An 18,436-nucleotide genomic window follows, 5' to 3' on the forward strand; every position below is an offset into this window, starting at 1 on the left:
TGTGTGATGTTCTGTATCAGTGCGATGACGTCGCTGTATGATATTGTTACCCGTGTGATGACGTCGCTGTGTGATATTCTGTACCCGTGTGATGATGTCTCTGTGTGATGTTCTGTATCAGTGCGATGACGTCGCTGTATGATATTGTTACCCGTGTGATGACGTCGCTGTGTGATATTCTGTACACGTGTGATGATGTCGCTGTGTGATGTTCTGTATCAGTGCGATGACGTCGCTGTATGATATTGTTACCCGTGTGATGACGTCGCTGTGATATTCTGTACACGTGTGATGACGTCGCTGTGTGATATTCTGTACACGTGTGATGACGTCGCTGTGTAATATTCTGTACACGTGTGATGACGTCGCTGTGTGATATTCTGTACACGTGTGATGACGTCGCTGTGTGATATTCTGTACACGTGTGATGACGTCGCTGTGTGATATTCTGTAAACGTGTGATGACGTCGCTGTGTGATGTTCTGTACCCGTGTGATGACGTCGCTGTGTGATGACGTCGCTGTGTGATGTTCTGTACCCGTGTGATGACGTCGCTGTATGATATTCTGTACACGTGTGATGACGTCGCTGTATGATATTCTGTACCCATGTGATGACGTCGCTGTGTGATATTCTGTACCCGTGCGATGACGTCGCTGTGTGATGTTCTGTACACGTGCGATGACATCGCTGTATGATATTCTGTACCCGTGTGATGACATCACTGTGTGATGTTCTGTACACGTGTGATGACATCGCTGTATGATATTCTGTACCCGTGTGATGACGTCGCTGTGTGATATTCTGTACCCGTGTGATGATGTCGCTGTATGATATTGTTACCCGTGTGATGACGTTGCTGTATGATATTCTGTACCCGTGTGATGACGTCGCTGTGTGATATTCTGTACTCGTGTGATGACGTCGCTGTGTGATGTTCTGTATCCGTGATGACGTCGCTGTGTGATATTCTGTACCCGTGTGATGACGTCGCTGTATGATATTCTGTACACGTGTGATGACGTCGCTCTGTGATATTCTGTACCCGTGTGATGATGTCGCTGTGTGATGTTCTGTATCAGTGCGATGATGTCGCTGTGTGATATTCTGTACCCGTGTGATGATGTCGCTGTGTGATATTCTGTACCCGTGTGATGTCGTCGCTGTGTGATATTCTGTACACGTGCGATGACATCGCTGTATGATATTCTGTACCCGTGTGATGACGTCACTGTGTGATGTTCTGTATACGTGTGATGACATCGCTGTATGATATTCTGTACACGTGTGATGACATCGCTGTATAATATTCTGTACCCGTGTGATGTTCTGTATACGTGTGATGACGTCGCTGTATGATATTCTGTACCCGTGTGATGACGTCGCTGTATGATATTCTGTACCCGTGTGATGATGTCGCTGTGTAATGACGTCGCTGTGTGATATTCTGTACCCGTGTGATGACGTCGCTGTATGATATTCTGTACACGTGTGATGACGTCGCTGTATGATATTCTGTACCCATGTGATGACGTCGCTGTGTGATATTCTGTACCCGTGCGATGACGTCGCTGTGTGATGTTCTGTACACGTGCGATGACATCGCTGTATGATATTCTGTACCCGTGTGATGACGTCACTGTGTGATGTTCTGTACACGTGTGATGACATCGCTGTATGATATTCTGTACCCGTGTGATGACGTCGCTGTGTGATATTCTGTACCCGTGTGATGATGTCGCTGTATGATATTGTTACCCGTGTGATGACGTTGCTGTATGATATTCTGTACCCGTGTGATGACGTCGCTGTGTGATATTCTGTACCCGTGTGATGACGTCGCTGTGTGATGTTCTGTATCCGTGATGACGTCGCTGTGTGATATTCTGTACCCGTGTGATGACGTCGCTGTATGATATTCTGTACACGTGTGATGACGTCGCTCTGTGATATTCTGTACCCGTGTGATGATGTCGCTGTGTGATGTTCTGTATCAGTGCGATGATGTCGCTGTGTGATATTCTGTACCCGTGTGATGATGTCGCTGTGTGATATTCTGTACCCGTGTGATGTCGTCGCTGTGTGATATTCTGTACCCGGGTGATGACGTCGCTGTGTGATATTCTGTACCCGTGTGATGACGTCGCTGTGTGATATTCTGTACACGTGTGATGACGTCGCTGTGTGATATGCTGTACACGTGTGATGATGTCGCTGTGTGATGTTCTGTATCAGTGCGATGACGTCGCTGTATGATATTGTTACCCGTGTGATGACGTCGCTGTGTGATATTCTGTACCCGTGTGATGACGTCGCTCTGTGATATTCTGTACCCATGTGATGACGTCGCTCTGTGATATTCTGTACCCGTGTGATGATGTCGCTGTGTGATGTTCTGTATCAGTGCGATGATGTCGCTGTGTGATATTCTGTACCCGTGTGATGATGTCGCTGTGTGATAGTCTGTACCCGTGTGATGATGTCGCTGTGTGATATTCTGTACCCGTGTGAAGACGTCGCTGTGTGATATTCTGTACACGGGTGATGACGTCGCTGTGTGATATTCTGTACCCGTGTGATGATGTCGCTGTGTGATATTCTGTACCCGTGTGATGACGTCGCTGTGTGATATTCTGTTCACGTGTGATGACGTCGCTGTGTGATATTCTGTACACGTGTGATGATGTCGCTGTGTGATGTTCTGTATCAGTGCGATGACGTCGCTGTATGATATTGTTACCCGTGTGATGACGTCGCTGTGTGATATTCTGTACCCGTGTGATGACGTCGCTGTGTGATATTCTGTACCCGTGTGATGACGTCGCTTTGTGATATTCTGTACCCGTGTGATGATGTCGCTGTGTGATGTTCTGTATCAGTGCGATGATGTCGCTGTGATATTCTGTACCCGTGTGATGATGTCGCTGTGTGATATTCTGTACCCGTGTGATGATGTCGCTGTGTGATATTCTGTACCCGTGTGATGATGTCGCTGTGTGATATTCTGTACCCGTGTGAAGACGTCGCTGTGTGATATTCTGTACACGGGTGATGACGTCGCTGTGTGATATTCTGTACCCGTGTGATGATGTCGCTGTGTGATATTCTGTACCCGTGTGATGACGTCGCTGTGTGATATTCTGTACACGTGTGATGACGTCGCTGTGTGATATTCTGTACCCGTGTGATGACATCGCTGTGTGATATTCTGTACCCGTGTGATGACGTCGCTGTGTGATATTCTGTACCCGTGTGATGACGTCGCTGTGTGATATTTAGTGTACATATGATGTCCTCACCATTGATTAGCTTATAATTGGATGTCATTACCCCATGTGTGATGTGGTGGTCCATCATGCACACCTCTTCGTGCCGCTTGTATGGACCTGTCGGAGCTCAGCTATCCTGGCAGTCACATAGACCCACATGCTCGACCACCGCTCCAGTCACACAGGGAAATGAGGAGACCCCATGTTGTGGTTGTTGTGTGACCGTGAGGGTCCCCGTTTATAAGTCAGCACTGGCCCAGTGAGTTAGGAGCAACTCCTCATACACATATCAGCACTTTATTATCGGAGGCAGGTACAGGCTCGTGCCCCCCGCTGGCACTAGATTACTGATCCATCATCCGGTTTTGTGTTTATTAGGCAAGTGCCAAGAGATGAAGTTGATAGAAGAGCACAGCGTCTCCCGATAATGCCGTCTGAGCATCAGTGCATATGAGCGCTGGTCCTAGGGCGGCCACAGTGTAGGAAGGCACAAACAGCGCTGATCCTACCCAGGGTTAATACAGATCAGCCTTCTACAGCGCCTATGTTTAGTATCAGGCTTCTCTTTATGAAGTCTGGGTGCTTTCTGCGATGGCCGCACAGACACTCGGCTGTAGCATTAGGACCTGAGCCTGCTGAGCACACTGCGCCCTGTGTCCGTGCCCGTGGGTGGTACAGCAGGCACACTGCAGGCCTTGTGTGAGGAAGCATAAAGGCGCTGTGTCCTGCCCGTCCCAGAGAGTAAATCTTCCCTTCCCCATTTCTGCCTGTGCAGCTTGTACGGCCGATGCGGTGAATGTCATCGTGGGGCTCGGCGTGATGATTCCCGTCACATGTAGCACAGTTAGGACACCACTTGTGGCCTCACTACATATTTGTCAGTCCCCGATGCATCATTTGCATTTATGTTTTTTGTCTCCTCTGTTTCTAAATTCATGCATTTGTGACAATTTTTTTTTTTTAGATACATTTTGGACTCGACTAGGGCATTGGAATAAAAATGTTGTGGATCACAGTCCAACGGGAGGATTCCAGGAGACGGGATTGGTTTATTACCCCTAATTGGTGTCCTAACCAGGCTCTAGATATTCTCAGACTGACGAGATTCCTCAGCACGCCATGCTGCTACTTCTACCTCTGGTTTTGGAAACCCAACCCTTTTATCGTGGTGCCGCTCCCATTCCACTTCATCTGTCACAGATATCGGTGTGGCAGAACATCACATCGCTTCAGTCCTGACCCTTTGGTCCATGTTTTCTTCAAACTTGTCACCCTTGTGTCAGAACACACAGACACGATAGAAAAACGGGGTCACTGACCCACGCCGTCGTATGTTATCTCACCGTTGTGGCACATTGGGGGCAGATTTATTAAACTTAGAGCAAAACAGAAACCGCTCTCCCTCTTGACGTCTCACAGGCGCGTTTCGCCGTTGCAAGCCTCCTCTAGTGCCATCCGGCACACGTATAGAGCAGGGAGGTGTTATGCCTCGTACCGAGCCTCTGAGACGCCACTCTGGCGAGGAGAGGGCTGATTTGCTTTTTTTTTTGGCGGTGGTAATGCCTACTTTTATTGAAGGACACCATATTGTATTGAAAGTGCTAAATAGAGCAACATTAGAAGTGTAAGGCGATGTTCCCACGATAAGTTATTTGCAAGGTTTTTTATGTTGCACATTTTTGGAGAAAAAAAAACCGCAAGTGAGCTATTTTACTTAATAGGTGCAGAAATTCTGATGGTGGGAATGGAGCCCAATAGGTCCATCAGCGGCAGCTTGCTGACCTTACACCTGAGTGAATGGAGCCAGGTTGCAGTTCCTACTCTGTGCACTGGGTCAGGGGTGGCACCAAGATGTTGGTTGCACCACCAGCCGCTTTCTTGTAAGCATTGGTCGGACGGACGCCATCATTGGTTACTTCTGCTCAGTGACTGTATTCTCTTTCCTTGCAGGCAGGAGGCCACTGCCGGCACACACCAAAACTGATAATGGGCGAGAAAAAACCGGAGGCGCTGGACTTTGTCAAAGATTTCCAGGAATATCTCACCCAGCAAACGCACCACGTCAATATGATCTCTGGCTCTGTGAGTGGAGATAAGGAGGGAGACACTTTACAAGGAGGTAAGTAAGCGGCCATCCTTGCTGCCTGTCAAAGAAAGACATCACCATGGGGGGTGCAGATAATTAGGGCACTGTACAGTTACAGGAGGTCATGTTCACAGGTAGCACTACTGCGGCGTACTGCAATGTTTTAGTGATGAGCGAACGTGCTCGGATAAGGTGTTATCTCAGCATGCTCGGGCGTGCTCGAAGAATATGTTCCAGTCCCCGCGGCTGCATGTTTTGCAACTGTTAGACAGCAGCAACACATGCAGGGATTCCAGTTTGTTAGGTAATACATGCATTTGTTGATGCTGTCTAACAGATGCGAAACATGCAACCGCGGGTACTGGAACATATTATTCGAGCACGCTGAAAACACTCTGTTAGTACCCGAGCATGCTCAGATAACACGATACCCAAGCACGCTCGCTCAGCACTATTTTTTTTTTTTTTTTACTATGTGTCACCTGTAAACATTGCAGCATATTGCAGTTAGTTACTGCAGGGTTTGGAAAACCTGAAGTGGTTAGAAGAAGCGACGCTCATTCTTGCCTCGGTTTCTATACAGTATAGAGAGAAAGCCGCCAACGACGGTGAAGCTGCTTCAGAAAATGAAAACGACCACTGGTGTTTTCCTAAATCGGCTTTGCTGGCATCTAAATGATGCTGTGTGCCATCTAATCTGAGAGTAACATAATGTTGGGCGAGAGATTGATTCCAGGGATGTGTCACTTATTAGGTGGTGTGTTGTAGTTTCAATATAATCAGTGTTTTATCAGCAGGAGATTATCATTGCCAGACTAGGTCTCACCTGCAGGCCAGTCCAGCTAATCTGTGTAACCCGGCCCCCACCGATGACTGGCGGCTTCCTGTGCGCAGTCACTTGCCAATCAGTACTGTGGGAGGGGTAATGCACCAATCAGTAAGTGACACATTGCTGGAGTCATGGTCTCTGCCCCTACATCATGCTTTTGGATTACAAAGCAAAAACCTGCTGAAAGATTACCTTTAAAGGGAACCTGTCATCTGATTCATTCTGACTACGGGCAGCCAGGTTTACTTTTCTCTGAATAGGAAAATATATACTTTATAGGCCTGAGATGAGACTAGCTCTGCGCCATTCTCAGACAGCTTCTCCTCGCACCACCATATGTTGATTGACAGGGCTCTCGCTATGGGAAACACACCGACGTTTCAGGGAAGAAATCTACCTGGCTGCGGTTATTTACCCAGACTGACTCATTCCGCACGTGGTTTGGGCAGCATGAAACTAGTGACAGATTCCTTTTAAAGGTGTTTCTATAATATTTTTTTTGTTTTCACGGGGTTTCAGCTGTAAAAGTAACGAGCCCCGCTATACTTGCCTTACTGCCCCTTTGTGACTTAGCAACGTTTATCACTTGTATCAGAGATGAATTTATTATAGCTGGGGCTGCCATCAATTACAAGAGTGGGGTGCCAAAGTCCCTTATGTGAATGAAGACATAGTGAGCATGTGGGACCACCAGATACTGCAGCAGTGGTCCCCGGAGCTCATGTAACAACAGACATTGGTACCCCAGTACTTGGTGTCCGTGAGACCCACCAAACATTTATTCTGTGGATTTGTTGTATTTTCTACATTCCCTTTAAAGAGTTTTTCATTTAACACCTATTAAAAGCTGGTGTCCACGACTCCCCACCCACACCCAAAAAAAAAAAAAAAAAATTGGTTAAAAGCAGGAAAGTTTATTCTACAGGGTGGGCCATTTATATGGATACACCTAAATAAAATGGGAATGGTTGGTGATAACTTCCTGTTTGTGGCACATTAGTATATGGGAGGGGAAAACTTTTTCAAGATGAGTGGTGACCATGGCAGCCATTTTGAAGTCGGTCATTTTGGATCCAACTTTTTTTTCCAATGGGAAGAGGGTCATGTGACACATCAAACTTATTGAGAATTTCACAAGAAAAACAATGTTGTGCTTGGTTTTAACTTAACTTTATTCTTTCATGAGTTATAAACAGGTTTATGACCACTTATAAAATGTGTTCAAAGTGCTGCCCATTGTGTTGGATTGTCAATGCAACCCTCTCCTCCCACTCTTGACACACCGATAGCAACACCGCAGAAGAAATGCTAGTGCCCACGTTGCAGAAATGCTGCAGAAATGTCCACAGCATTTCCACAATTCCCTGCCGCAGGTAAAACGCTTGCGGAATTCGCATGCGTTTTCCCGCAAACACAAGCGTGTTGCGCTTGCAGAATGCTTGTGCTTTTCCAAGCGATTTGAAGCATCGCTTACAAAAGTGATTGACAGGTTGGTCAATCTTGTCAAGCATAGTGCGTTACAAGTGTGACCAACTTTTTACTATTGATGCTGCCTATGCAGCATCAATAGTAAAAGATAGAATGTTGAAAATAATTAAAAAAAATAAAAGAGAGATATACTCAGCCTCCGTCGGCCCCCGGAGTCGTCCCGCCCCTCATTGGCGCTGCCGGCAACTTCCGTTCCCAGGGATGCCTTGCGACACTGACCTCTGATGACGTAGCATCAAACGAGACCGTACGTCATCAGAGGTCATTCGCGCAATGCATCCCTGGGAACGGAAGATGCTGGCAGCGCGGCTGAGAGGCGGGACGACTCCGGGGTCGTCAGAAGGTAAAGGTACTGTCACACTTAGCGATGTACCAGCGATCCCGACCAGTGATATGACGCGGTCAGGATCGCTGGTACATCGCTAAGTGGTCACTAGTGAGCTGCCACACAGGTAGATCTCACCAGCGACATCGCAGGGGTCGCTACTTATGTGTCAGACGAGGCGATCCTGCGTCCTCCCGCCCGCGTCCACGCGTTGCTCGTTTCCACAGCAGGAAACTGACGACGAGAAACGGTCCAGGACGTTCTCGCGCGATCAGCGATAACCAGCGGGGGAGTCGGTCGGAGGTAATTTTCAGACATAGCGATATCGCTAGCAATATCGCTGCTACGTCACAAAACCAGTGACGTTATAGCGATATTGCTAGCGATATCGCTTAGTGTGACAGGCCCTTAAGTATATCCCAATTTTTTTATTGTAATTCTATTTTTCTCCTTCGCCTCATTGGGGGACACAGATACTGTGGGTGTATGCTTCTGCCGCTTGGAGGCTGACACTAAGTGAAAAAAAGAGGTTAGGCTGGTTTCACACTTGCGTTTTTTGCGCTGTATTTAGCGCTAAAAAAAGCATGCGCTTTTTTTCCTATATTTTGCATGGGATGCGCTTATGTGCGCATACACATGCGTTTGTATGCGTTTTTACGCGCATGCGTTTTTTTGTGGTGGGCGTCCGACTTGCCTCAAAAAAACACATGCGCGCGCAATGCGTTTTTTTTACAGCAAGACACCCATTATAAGTCTATGGGTGCGCATATGTGCCCACTGGCATGCTCATGTATGCGGTTTTTTGCGCATGCGGTTTTTTGTTGACCATTGGTTAGACAATGGAAATTAGGGGTTTGGGTTAGAGTTAGGGATCGTTAAGGGGGGTTAGGGTTAGTATGGTTTGGTTAAGGGTTAGGGTTAGTTAGGGGTTTGGGTTAGGGTTAGGGTTAGTATGGTTTGGTTAAGGGTTTGGGTCAGGGTTAGGGTATGGTTTGGTTAAGGGTTAGGGTATGGTTTGGTTAAGGGTTAGGGTTAGTAAAGTCATGGTTTGGGTTAGTGTGAGGGGCCAACTAATGTTGGAAAAAAACGCAAACGCGGTAAAAATGCATACAAACGCATAAACGCTGCATTTTTTTCATGCATGCTCATAAAAATGCTTGAAAAAACCGCAGCATTTGTATGCGTTTTTTCCATGCGTTTTTTTGCGGGGAAAACGCGCTGCAAAACAAAGCAAGTGTGAAAGTAGCCTTAGCTCCTCCTCCGCCTTATATAACCTCGCCCCGATTGCGGGCGGAAATCAGTTTTTTGCTTAGTGTCCATGGAGGCACACGTCTGGTTTTTTTTTCTCCAGACTTTTTTTTTTTTTTTCTGTTTTCCCATGAAGATTAGACAGGGGCAACGGATCCTATTGAAAGGGTCCGATTTCCCCAAACCAACAACAGGCGAGCACGTGTGAGTATTACCTCCACGTATCCTCTCCCGCACCGTGGGACATGTGTGGTCCTTTTTCCCCAGACTTCTTTTTATTTTTTTTATTTTTTTTTCCTTGAAGCTCACACTGAGTTTGAGGACATTAGTGCAGTGACACAGGGAACGACCAGACAGGCGTTTCTCGGGTCAAAAGGTACTCGGAGCAAGGTATCCATTTGCCCCGGACCTCCATAAAAAATGGACAGAATCTCCGACCGTGGATCCACCGGTTTCACGCCTAGCCACTAAAATCCTGTTATCTGTACCTAGTGGGTCTTCTATTAAGGATCCCACGGATCGCCTCAGAGAGAGCTTAGCTCGCTCAGTATATGAGGCATTAGGGTCAGCGCTCTCTGCCTCGTTTGCAGCAACCTGGGTAGCCAAGGCCATGATTTCATGGTCAGAATCATTAAACAAGGTCGTGCAGGAGCAAGATCTACCTGCAGAGATATCGGAGATCGCGAGTCAGTTGGCGATGGCCGGAGACTACGTAATCAATGCGTCTTTGGATGCGGCCGATTGCGCGGCAATTGCTGCCGCTAACGCAATTTCTATTAGAAGAGCCCTATGGTTAAGGACATGGCGGGCCGATTCCACTTCCAAGAAGCCCTTGACTTCCCTGCCTTATCAGTGCGGCCGCCTATTTGGGGAGAAGTTGGATCAACTTATCTCCGACTCCACGGGAGGAAAGAGCGGTTTTCTCCCTCAGAGGGTCAAGCCGCCTTTTCGTCACCCGTTTCGGGCACGTTTTCGGGCCTTTCGCAACCCCGGGTGGACCACAGCGGCCAATTCCGCCGCTTCAGGCCGTCCCAACCAGGAAAGGGTGAGGCAATCTCATATAGAACCAACCCATTGGGGGGAATGTGTACTCAACAGGCCAGATCGAGGGGATCCAGATCCCAAAGATCATCAGCCAAATGACTCGAGGCGTTTACCAGACGACACCAGCAAGGTAGGCAGCCGCCTGCTCTGGTTTCGCCACGTCTGGTTCAGTGTCGCACACGACGCATGGGTAAAGGAGTTGGTGGCCTCAGGTTACAGAATAGAATTTGTCAGATAGCCTCCAAGACGGTTCTTTCTTTCTCATCTTCCCAAGGTGAATACCCAAGGGCTCTGTTAGGAGCCATCGAATCGCTCCAGCACAACGGAGTCATTGTTCCCGTGCCAGAACACAAAAGAGCTCAGGGCTTCTATTCCAAACTGTTTGGGGTCCCCAAAAAGGACGGGTCAGTCAGACCTGTTTTGGACCTGAAGCTTTTGAACAAATTCATCAGGATCAGACATTTCCGGATGGAGTCTCTCCGTTCAGTCATATCGGCCATGGAGCGGGGAGAATACTTGGCCTCGATCGACATTCAGGACGCATATCTGCGTATTCCCATTTTTCCTCCTCATCAAAGATTTCTACGTTTCGCCATCAACGGTCGACATTTTCAGTTCGTAGCGCTGCCCTTTGGGCTAGCCACAGCTCCCAGAGTGTTCACAAAGGTTATGGCAGTTGTCATGGCCAAACTGCATTCTCGAGGCATAGTCATCTTGCCTTACTTGGACTACCTCTTGGTCAAGGGCCCTTCAATACGGGCATGCGAGGAAAATGTCAACATCACGCTAGATACCCTTGCCCGCTTAGGGTGGTTGGTCAATGTGAAGAAGTCATCCCTTGTGCCATATCAGAGAATTTCCTTCTTAGGAATGATCTTCGACACTTGCCGAGAGTTGGTAATCCTCCCTCAGGATAAAGCACTAGCTCTCCGGCAGGGAGTCCGGACACTTCGACAACCAGTCCCTCACACCATCCGATTCGGGATGAGGATTCTAGGAAAAATGGTGACAGCAATGGAAGCGATACCGTTCGCCCAGTTCCATCTTCGCCCCCTGCAGCACGCCCTTCTGTTATCCAGGGACAAGAATCCCTTCACGCTCGATCGGCGGTGCTGACTGTCCTCTCAAGTCAGGCAGTCGCTCGGGTGGTGGATAACCAGCCCCTCTCTGACCCAGGGGAAATCCTTTCCCCCAGACCAATGGTTGGTAATGACAACCGACGCCAGTCTCATTGGCTGGGGAGCGGTGTTTCGCCACCACATGACCCAGATGCGGTGGTCTCCACAGGAGGCCCGCCTCCCGATCAACTTATTGGAAATATGAGCAATACAGCGGGCTCTGCAACAGTTTCATCACTTCTTAGCAGGTCGCCCCGTCCGAGTTCAATCGGACAACGCCACGGTGGGGGCTTACATAAACCACCAAGGGGGCACCCGCAGCAGAGCAACCATGCGCGAGGTGGGGCACGTTCTTCTTCAGTGCGCTGAAGTAAACCACTCGGTGATTTCGGCAGTCCACATCCCGGGCGTGGAAAATTGGGCGGCAGACTTTCTCAGCCTGCAAGGTCTTGTGTCCAGAGAGTGGTCTCTACATTCCGAGGTCTTCCAGCAGATTTGTCATCTGTGGGGAACTCCGGATGTGGACCTGATGGCTTCCAAAATGAACGCCAAGGTGCCCACATGTCGCTCGGGCCAGGGATCCGCAGGCAATCGCTGTGGATGCGTTGGTTCTGCCATGGAACCAGTTTCGCCTTCCATATCTATTTCCCCCATTGCCACGACTTCCGAGAGGCATCAAAAAGATCAAGACGGAAAGGGTTCCGGCGATTCTGCTGGCCCCAGACTGGCCCGTCGAGCGTGGTACGCAGATCTAATGCAGCTGCTCGCCGACGTTCCTTGGCGACTGCCAGAGCGCCCAGATCTATTTTCTCAAGGGCCGATTTGCAATCCGAACTCAGGGGCCCTGTGTTTGATGGCATGGCCGCTGAATCTTGGATTCTAACCCAGGCAGGGTTTGGGAGCAAGGTGGTCGCTACAATAGTTAGCTCCCGGAAGCCGGCTTCGGCACGAATTTACCACCACACCTGGAAGGTGTTCTTTGCTTGGTGTCGGGGCTGGGGTATTTCTCCACTGAGATTCTCGATCCCCAACATCTTGGTCTTTCTCCAGTCAGGCCTAGACTCAGGGTTAGCCCCAAGCTCCCTTAGGAGACAAATATCGGCCTTATCCGTTCTATTCTAGCGCAGAATTGCGACCATTTTGCAAGTGAAGACTTTCATCCAGGGAGTCTCCCATTTGGTACCTCCCTATAAGGCGCCTATGGACACATGGGACCTTAACCTGGTCCTAAGTGTTCTGCAGGAAGCTCCATTTGAACCTCTTCAGGATGTCTCTTTGAGGCACCTTTCCTGGAAGGTGGTGTTCCTAGTGGCCATGACTTCTATCAGGCGGGTTTCGGAGCTGGCGGATGGAGGATAAGGTGGTGCTCAGACCAGCCCCTTCTTTTCTGCCGAAAGTTGTGTCCTCATTTTGCATTATTGAGGATGTTGTCTTGCCTTCATTTTGTCCAGCACCGGTACACCGTGTGGAAAAGGCTCTTCACACGTTGGACCTGGTAAGAACCTTCCGGAGGTACGTGTCGCAGACGGCGCCCTTTCGTCAGACGGACACGCTGTTCGTGCTCCCCAAAGGGCGCAGGAAGGGACTCGCTGCCTCAAAATAGACCATAGCCAGATGGATTCGTTTGACTATTCAGGAGTCCTACCGCATTAGAGGCGTGCCGATTCCAGCAGGGATTGGAGCGCACTCTACTCGAGCAGTGGGCGCCTCTTGGGCACTTCGGCACCAGGCTACGGCGGAACAGGTCTGCAAGGCAGCAACCTGGTCCAGCCTGCACACATTTGCCAAACATTATAATATCCATACTCAAGCCTCAGCGGATGCGAGCCTGGGTAGAAGGATTCCAAGTAGCGGTGGCGCACCTTTAAACAAGAGGTGCATGTAGCTTGGATCGGTGAGTCAATCTACCACCTAGGGACTGCTTTAGGACGTCCCACATTATCTGTGTCCCCCAATGAGGCAAAGGAGAAACATGGATTTTTGGGATAAACTCACCGTAAAATCCTTTTCTCCGAGACGCTCATTTGGGGACACAGCACCCACCCTATTAGCCAGTTGGCTCTTGTTTTCTTTGATTAATATGCATTTACTTATTTGATATAAGGGTGGGTTTTTTTTGGACATGTTGTACCTGTATTAAGGCTGATTTTGTTGTCCTCCTACTGCTTTGGCACCAAACTGATTTCCGCCTGCAATCGGGGCGAGGGTGTATACGGCGGAGGAGGAGCTAACCTCTTTTTTTCACTTAGTGTCAGCCTCCAAGCAGCAGAAGCATACACCCACAGTATCTGTGTCCCCCAATGAGCGTCTCGGAGAAAAGGATTTTACGGTGAGCTTATCACAAAAATCCATGTTTTACATAACTATGGTACCCAGGGAATGGAGAGGAGTCTCCTCTCCTCCAGCCCTGGGTACCATCCGCACATAAAGTGCTCACTTTACGCATGGTCGACATAGCCACAAGCGTAAAGTGAGTGTTTCAATGCAATCCTATGGGGGCGGAATCGCTGCGATTCCACAGAAATAATGGACATGCTGCAGATTTTACCGCTATGAGATTCCACAGCGGGAAAATCTGCAGCATGGGCACAACAACTGCGGAATCCCATAGGACTGCATGGGAATGCGTTTTATTAGCGTTTTTTATGCGTTTCCACAGCAGCAAAAACGCGGAGGGAACTCATAGAAAACGCAACGTGGGCACGTAGCCTAAGTGGTCATATTCCTTGTAGGAATGCTCGGACCTGACACCCATAATGTGGTGGTGCACCATCTTGCTGGAAAAACTCAGGGAACGTGCCATCTTCAGTGCATAAAGAGGGCAACACATCATCATGCAGCAATTTCAGATAACCAGTGGCACTGAGGTTTCCATTGATGAAGAATGGCCCCACTATCTTTACCCCATATACCACACCATACCATCAATTATGGGTGTCAGGTCCGAGCATTCCTACATGAACAGTTTCCTGGAAAGTGGATTGGTCGTGGTGGGCCAGTTGAATGGCCACCAAGGTCTCCCGATCTGACCCCCTTAGACTTTTATCTTTGGGGTCATCTGAAGACAATTGTCTATGCTGTGAAGATACGAGATGTGCAGCATCTGAAACAACGGATACTGGAAGCCTGTGCTAGCATTTCTTCTGCGATGTTGCCATCAGTGTGTCAAGAGTGGGAGAAGAGGGTTGCATTGATAATCCAACACAATGGGCAGCACTATGAACACATTTTATAAGTGGTCATAAACTTGTAAATAACTCATGAAAGAATAAAGCTATGTTAAAACCAAGCACACCATTGTTTTTCTTGTGAAATTCTCAATAAGTTTGATGTGTCACATGACCCTCTTCCCATTGAAAAAAAATAGTTTGATCAAAAATGGCAGACTTCAAAATGGCCGCCATGGTCACCACCCATCTTGAAAAGTTCCCCCATACTATATACTAATGTGCCACAAACAGGAAGTTATCACCAACCATTCCCATTTTATTTAGGTGTATCCATATAAATGGCCCACCCTGTACTAAGAGGTCACCTATTGAATATCCCGAACTACTGTTGTCCCCATGTGTCCTACATCAAATCCATCACTCACATGACCACTGCAACCAGTCGCTGGTCTCAGAGATCACACTAGCATGTATGGCATTGTCAGTGGTCATGTGAGTTATGGACACTATGTCGTTGCTGAAGGACTGGTGGGGACCCCTTTACCATCATACACCCCATACAATAGGAATGGCCACGGTCCAGGTTATTGTACATTTCCATGAATGATGTTACATCACTCCCCCGGTCATCATGTATCACCGCATGCCCCGTATCTGTGTGCTGACCCAGATGGCGTAGTGGTGCTATTCACTGACTCACTTTCTATGAATCAGGGCCACAAAGCCACGATGTGTTCACCGCTAACTCTCCGTGCCTTGCTCTACCGGCAGCTGGGACAGACAGCGATCAGAACGGGCTGGACCACCCGTCTGTGGAGGTGTCTCTGGACGACAGCGCGGGGATGCTGGTGGATGGCTTTGAGCGGACATATGATGGGAAACTAAAGTGCCGCTACTGCAACTACGCCAGCAAAGGCACGGCTCGTCTCATAGAGCACATCCGCATACACACAGGTAGGGCCCGCGCTGTAAGCGTGGGGGGCGGACGAGGGCCCATTTATAACACCCCCTGCAATATTTAAATCATATACACAATGCTATAATCAAATCTTTGTTATAACTAATTGAAGCAAAATTAGTTAAAAAAACAATATTTAAATCATATGTACAAGAATTATATAAAAAAAAGCCTGTTAGTTTACAATATTATATATATATATATATATATATATATATATATATATATAATCACACACACAATCATTTATATATCATCACATATACATGATTTAAAATATTGCTTTTTTAACCAATTTTAGGGGTTTTGATAAAAAAAAGCAATACTTATATATTTGTATTTATTTTTTGTTTAAATAAATATATAGGATTAGAAAATTGTATAAACTTTTTTTTTTTTAATCTAAAAAAAAAAATAAATTTAACCACATGGCGGCTTCTTCATTTTATGTACACACAGATCTAGAACATGGGATGAGATTTGCCAATATGTTTGCAGGATGCCGGAATTTGACATAATATTCATGACATAATATATATGACATAAGTGCCACGTAGCATTGGCCAGGATAGCCTTCCATGGCTGAGACGAGACTATCTCACGCCCGGCTCCGACCACCGATGGTGGCGCTGTAGAAGCATCTGAAAGCAGCAGAGCGATCTTTCTGTAATGCCCATGTAAATGGGAGTTATGGAAAACCACATAGCACATATTTCCCCTACCCTACATACATGCATATATTTATTCTTCAGCAGAAAAAAAGTGCAACTGCGTAATATTGTACCTGATTTTTTTCCCACTGCAGGTGAGAAGCCGCACCGCTGTCACCTGTGTCCCTTTGCATCAGCCTATGAGCGCCACCTGGAGGCTCACATGCGCTCTCACACAGGGGAGAAGCCGTACAAGTGTGAGCTGTGTTCCTTTCGCTGCAGTGACCGCAGTAACCTGTCCCACCATCGGCGCCGCAAGCACAAGATGTTGCCCATAAAGGGCACACGTCCCACACTCGGCAACAAGAAAATGTGGGGCGTGCTTCAGAAAAAAGTCAGCAGCTTGGGGTACACCCGGCGAACGCTTATTAACCTCAGCCCGCCATCCATGGTGGTGCACAAGGCGGACTACCTAACCGACTTCTCCCATGAGATTCCCAACATCCAGAGCGAGGCCTATGAGAACCTAGCCAAGGCTACACATGGCTCCGGAGGAATGTCTAGGGATCCACAGGAACTCATGGTTGACAACCCCTTAAACCAGCTCTCCACTTTGGCTGGCCAGCTTTCCAGCCTTCCTCCAGATACCCAAAATCCTGCGTCACCAGACACGGGGCCTTGTCCTGATGAGAAACCATTCATGATCCAGCAGCCTCCAGCACCAGCTTGTGCCCCAGCTGTCTCCACCAGTGTTCCCCAGAGCTCGTCCCCAGCCAGCCCCGAGGTCCGTCCAGGACACCATCACAGGAACTGTAGCCCCATGGCCGGCCCCAGCAGCGAGCGTAGCGGCCGAACCAGCACCCCCAGCATTAGCAACAGCCAACCTAGTACACCAGCCCCTGCCCTGCCAGTGCAGGACCCCCAACTTCTGCACCACTGCCAGCACTGTGACATGTACTTTGCAGATAACATACTCTATACAATCCACATGGGATGTCATGGATTCGAAAACCCTTTCCAATGCAACATCTGTGGTTGCAAGTGCAAAAACAAGTATGACTTTGCGTGCCACTTTGCTCGAGGTCAACATAGCCAACACTGACTTCTAGTAGCCTTTTTCTTCTTATCACACTCTGCTCCTCGGGAGACAGTCCATCTATCCAGTGCCTGTCATTGAGGATTATGTATAGGATGTACGTATATATATCTGTGTCTCTCATTTGGTCTTATGGTCTGATGGGTAACGGCCACAACATGTCCAAGGGCTGACACCTGTAGAAATGAGTATTTATGAACTGGATGAGGCACCTAATGTTTAGTTGTCTTCCCAGTTGTCTTGTTGCCCCCGATGAGAGTATTTGGGTGGGGGCTCGTCTGCGTTGTGGGAACCTCACAATTATCGTACTTACGGAAGGTAAAGAGACTGATTGTCGAGATCTCCATGAATGTCGTAAACTTTGTCTGTACTTTTATTGTCCATTGTCAAGACGCGACATTTTGTTTTACTAGCGGCCTCTTGCCCTGCGTGTGAAGGCCTGGAATGAAGATTTTTTTAAGTTTAATTATGATGGTTTCCAATTGGAAAAAGAAAATATTTTTTTTTTTTATATAAATTAATTTATCCTCACTGGCTGTTAAATATGTTTGTACAGATCTAATCACGGTGCGTTTAGTGTTGCTCCAAAGAGTCAAACTTCTTTGTAAACCCCACGCTGTGTAATAAATGTGTGACGCCTGCCCACTTCTCTCGTGTCCTCTGACTGTTGCCTCCAATTTTGTCATCTCTGGTACAGATACAAAAATACATGGACCAAAAAAACTTTACAGTAAAATTTCCTTATGTGGCAGAAAGTTCTATGTTGTGTCACATATAAGAAAACTCAATTGTTCCTTACTCCTGCTGTTACTTAAAAGGGGATGTCCAGGCTTGGGATTTATGTGACTGTGGAGTTGTGAATCCTCACAGCGCGTAGTGTGCGTGCTGTCAGGATTCTCCGATGCGTGACCGAAGGTATGCGATTTGCATACATGCAGTCACCTGCTGACTAGACGTGCACAGCCATGCTCAATGCAAGTAAATTGAGTGAGATCATACACGTCTAGTCGGAATGTGGCTGGGAGTATGTAGCTTGAGAACTTTGAGTCACATGACCGCCTGCTCTCGCCACTGGAGAATCCTGACAGCACAGTGCACGCAATATGAGGATTCACAAGTCAGCAGTCACATAGAACCACACAGAGTGACTGAAGA

The 18,436-nt window shown here is 47.9% G+C and overlaps 1 protein-coding gene across 4 annotated transcripts in view; it reads left to right on the plus strand.

Moving 5' to 3' along the window:
• The window catches only part of IKZF5 (IKAROS family zinc finger 5), a 25,435-nt gene extending 7,498 nt beyond the window's left edge, over positions 1–17,937 (plus strand). For 2 of the 4 annotated variants that reach the window (XM_073546445.1, XM_073546443.1), the window contains exons 2-4: positions 5,220–5,388; positions 15,292–15,531; positions 16,341–17,937. In XM_073546445.1, the coding sequence (XP_073402546.1) occupies positions 5,256–5,388; positions 15,292–15,531; positions 16,341–17,287 (1,320 nt within the window). In that variant the 5' untranslated portion in view covers positions 5,220–5,255 and the 3' untranslated portion in view covers positions 17,288–17,937. Of the gene's footprint in view, positions 1–3,278; positions 5,150–5,219; positions 5,389–15,291; positions 15,532–16,340 lie in introns of those variants that run through there. The other 2 variants (XM_073546446.1, XM_073546447.1) reach the window with 2 other exon arrangements.
• Positions 17,938–18,436: the final 499 nt, after the last annotated feature.

Source organism: Dendrobates tinctorius, unplaced genomic scaffold, assembly GCF_039654945.1.
Source record: "Dendrobates tinctorius isolate UK_male_01 unplaced genomic scaffold, ASM3965494v1 ptg000147l, whole genome shotgun sequence".
Taxonomy (NCBI): Eukaryota; Metazoa; Chordata; class Amphibia; order Anura; family Dendrobatidae; genus Dendrobates; species Dendrobates tinctorius.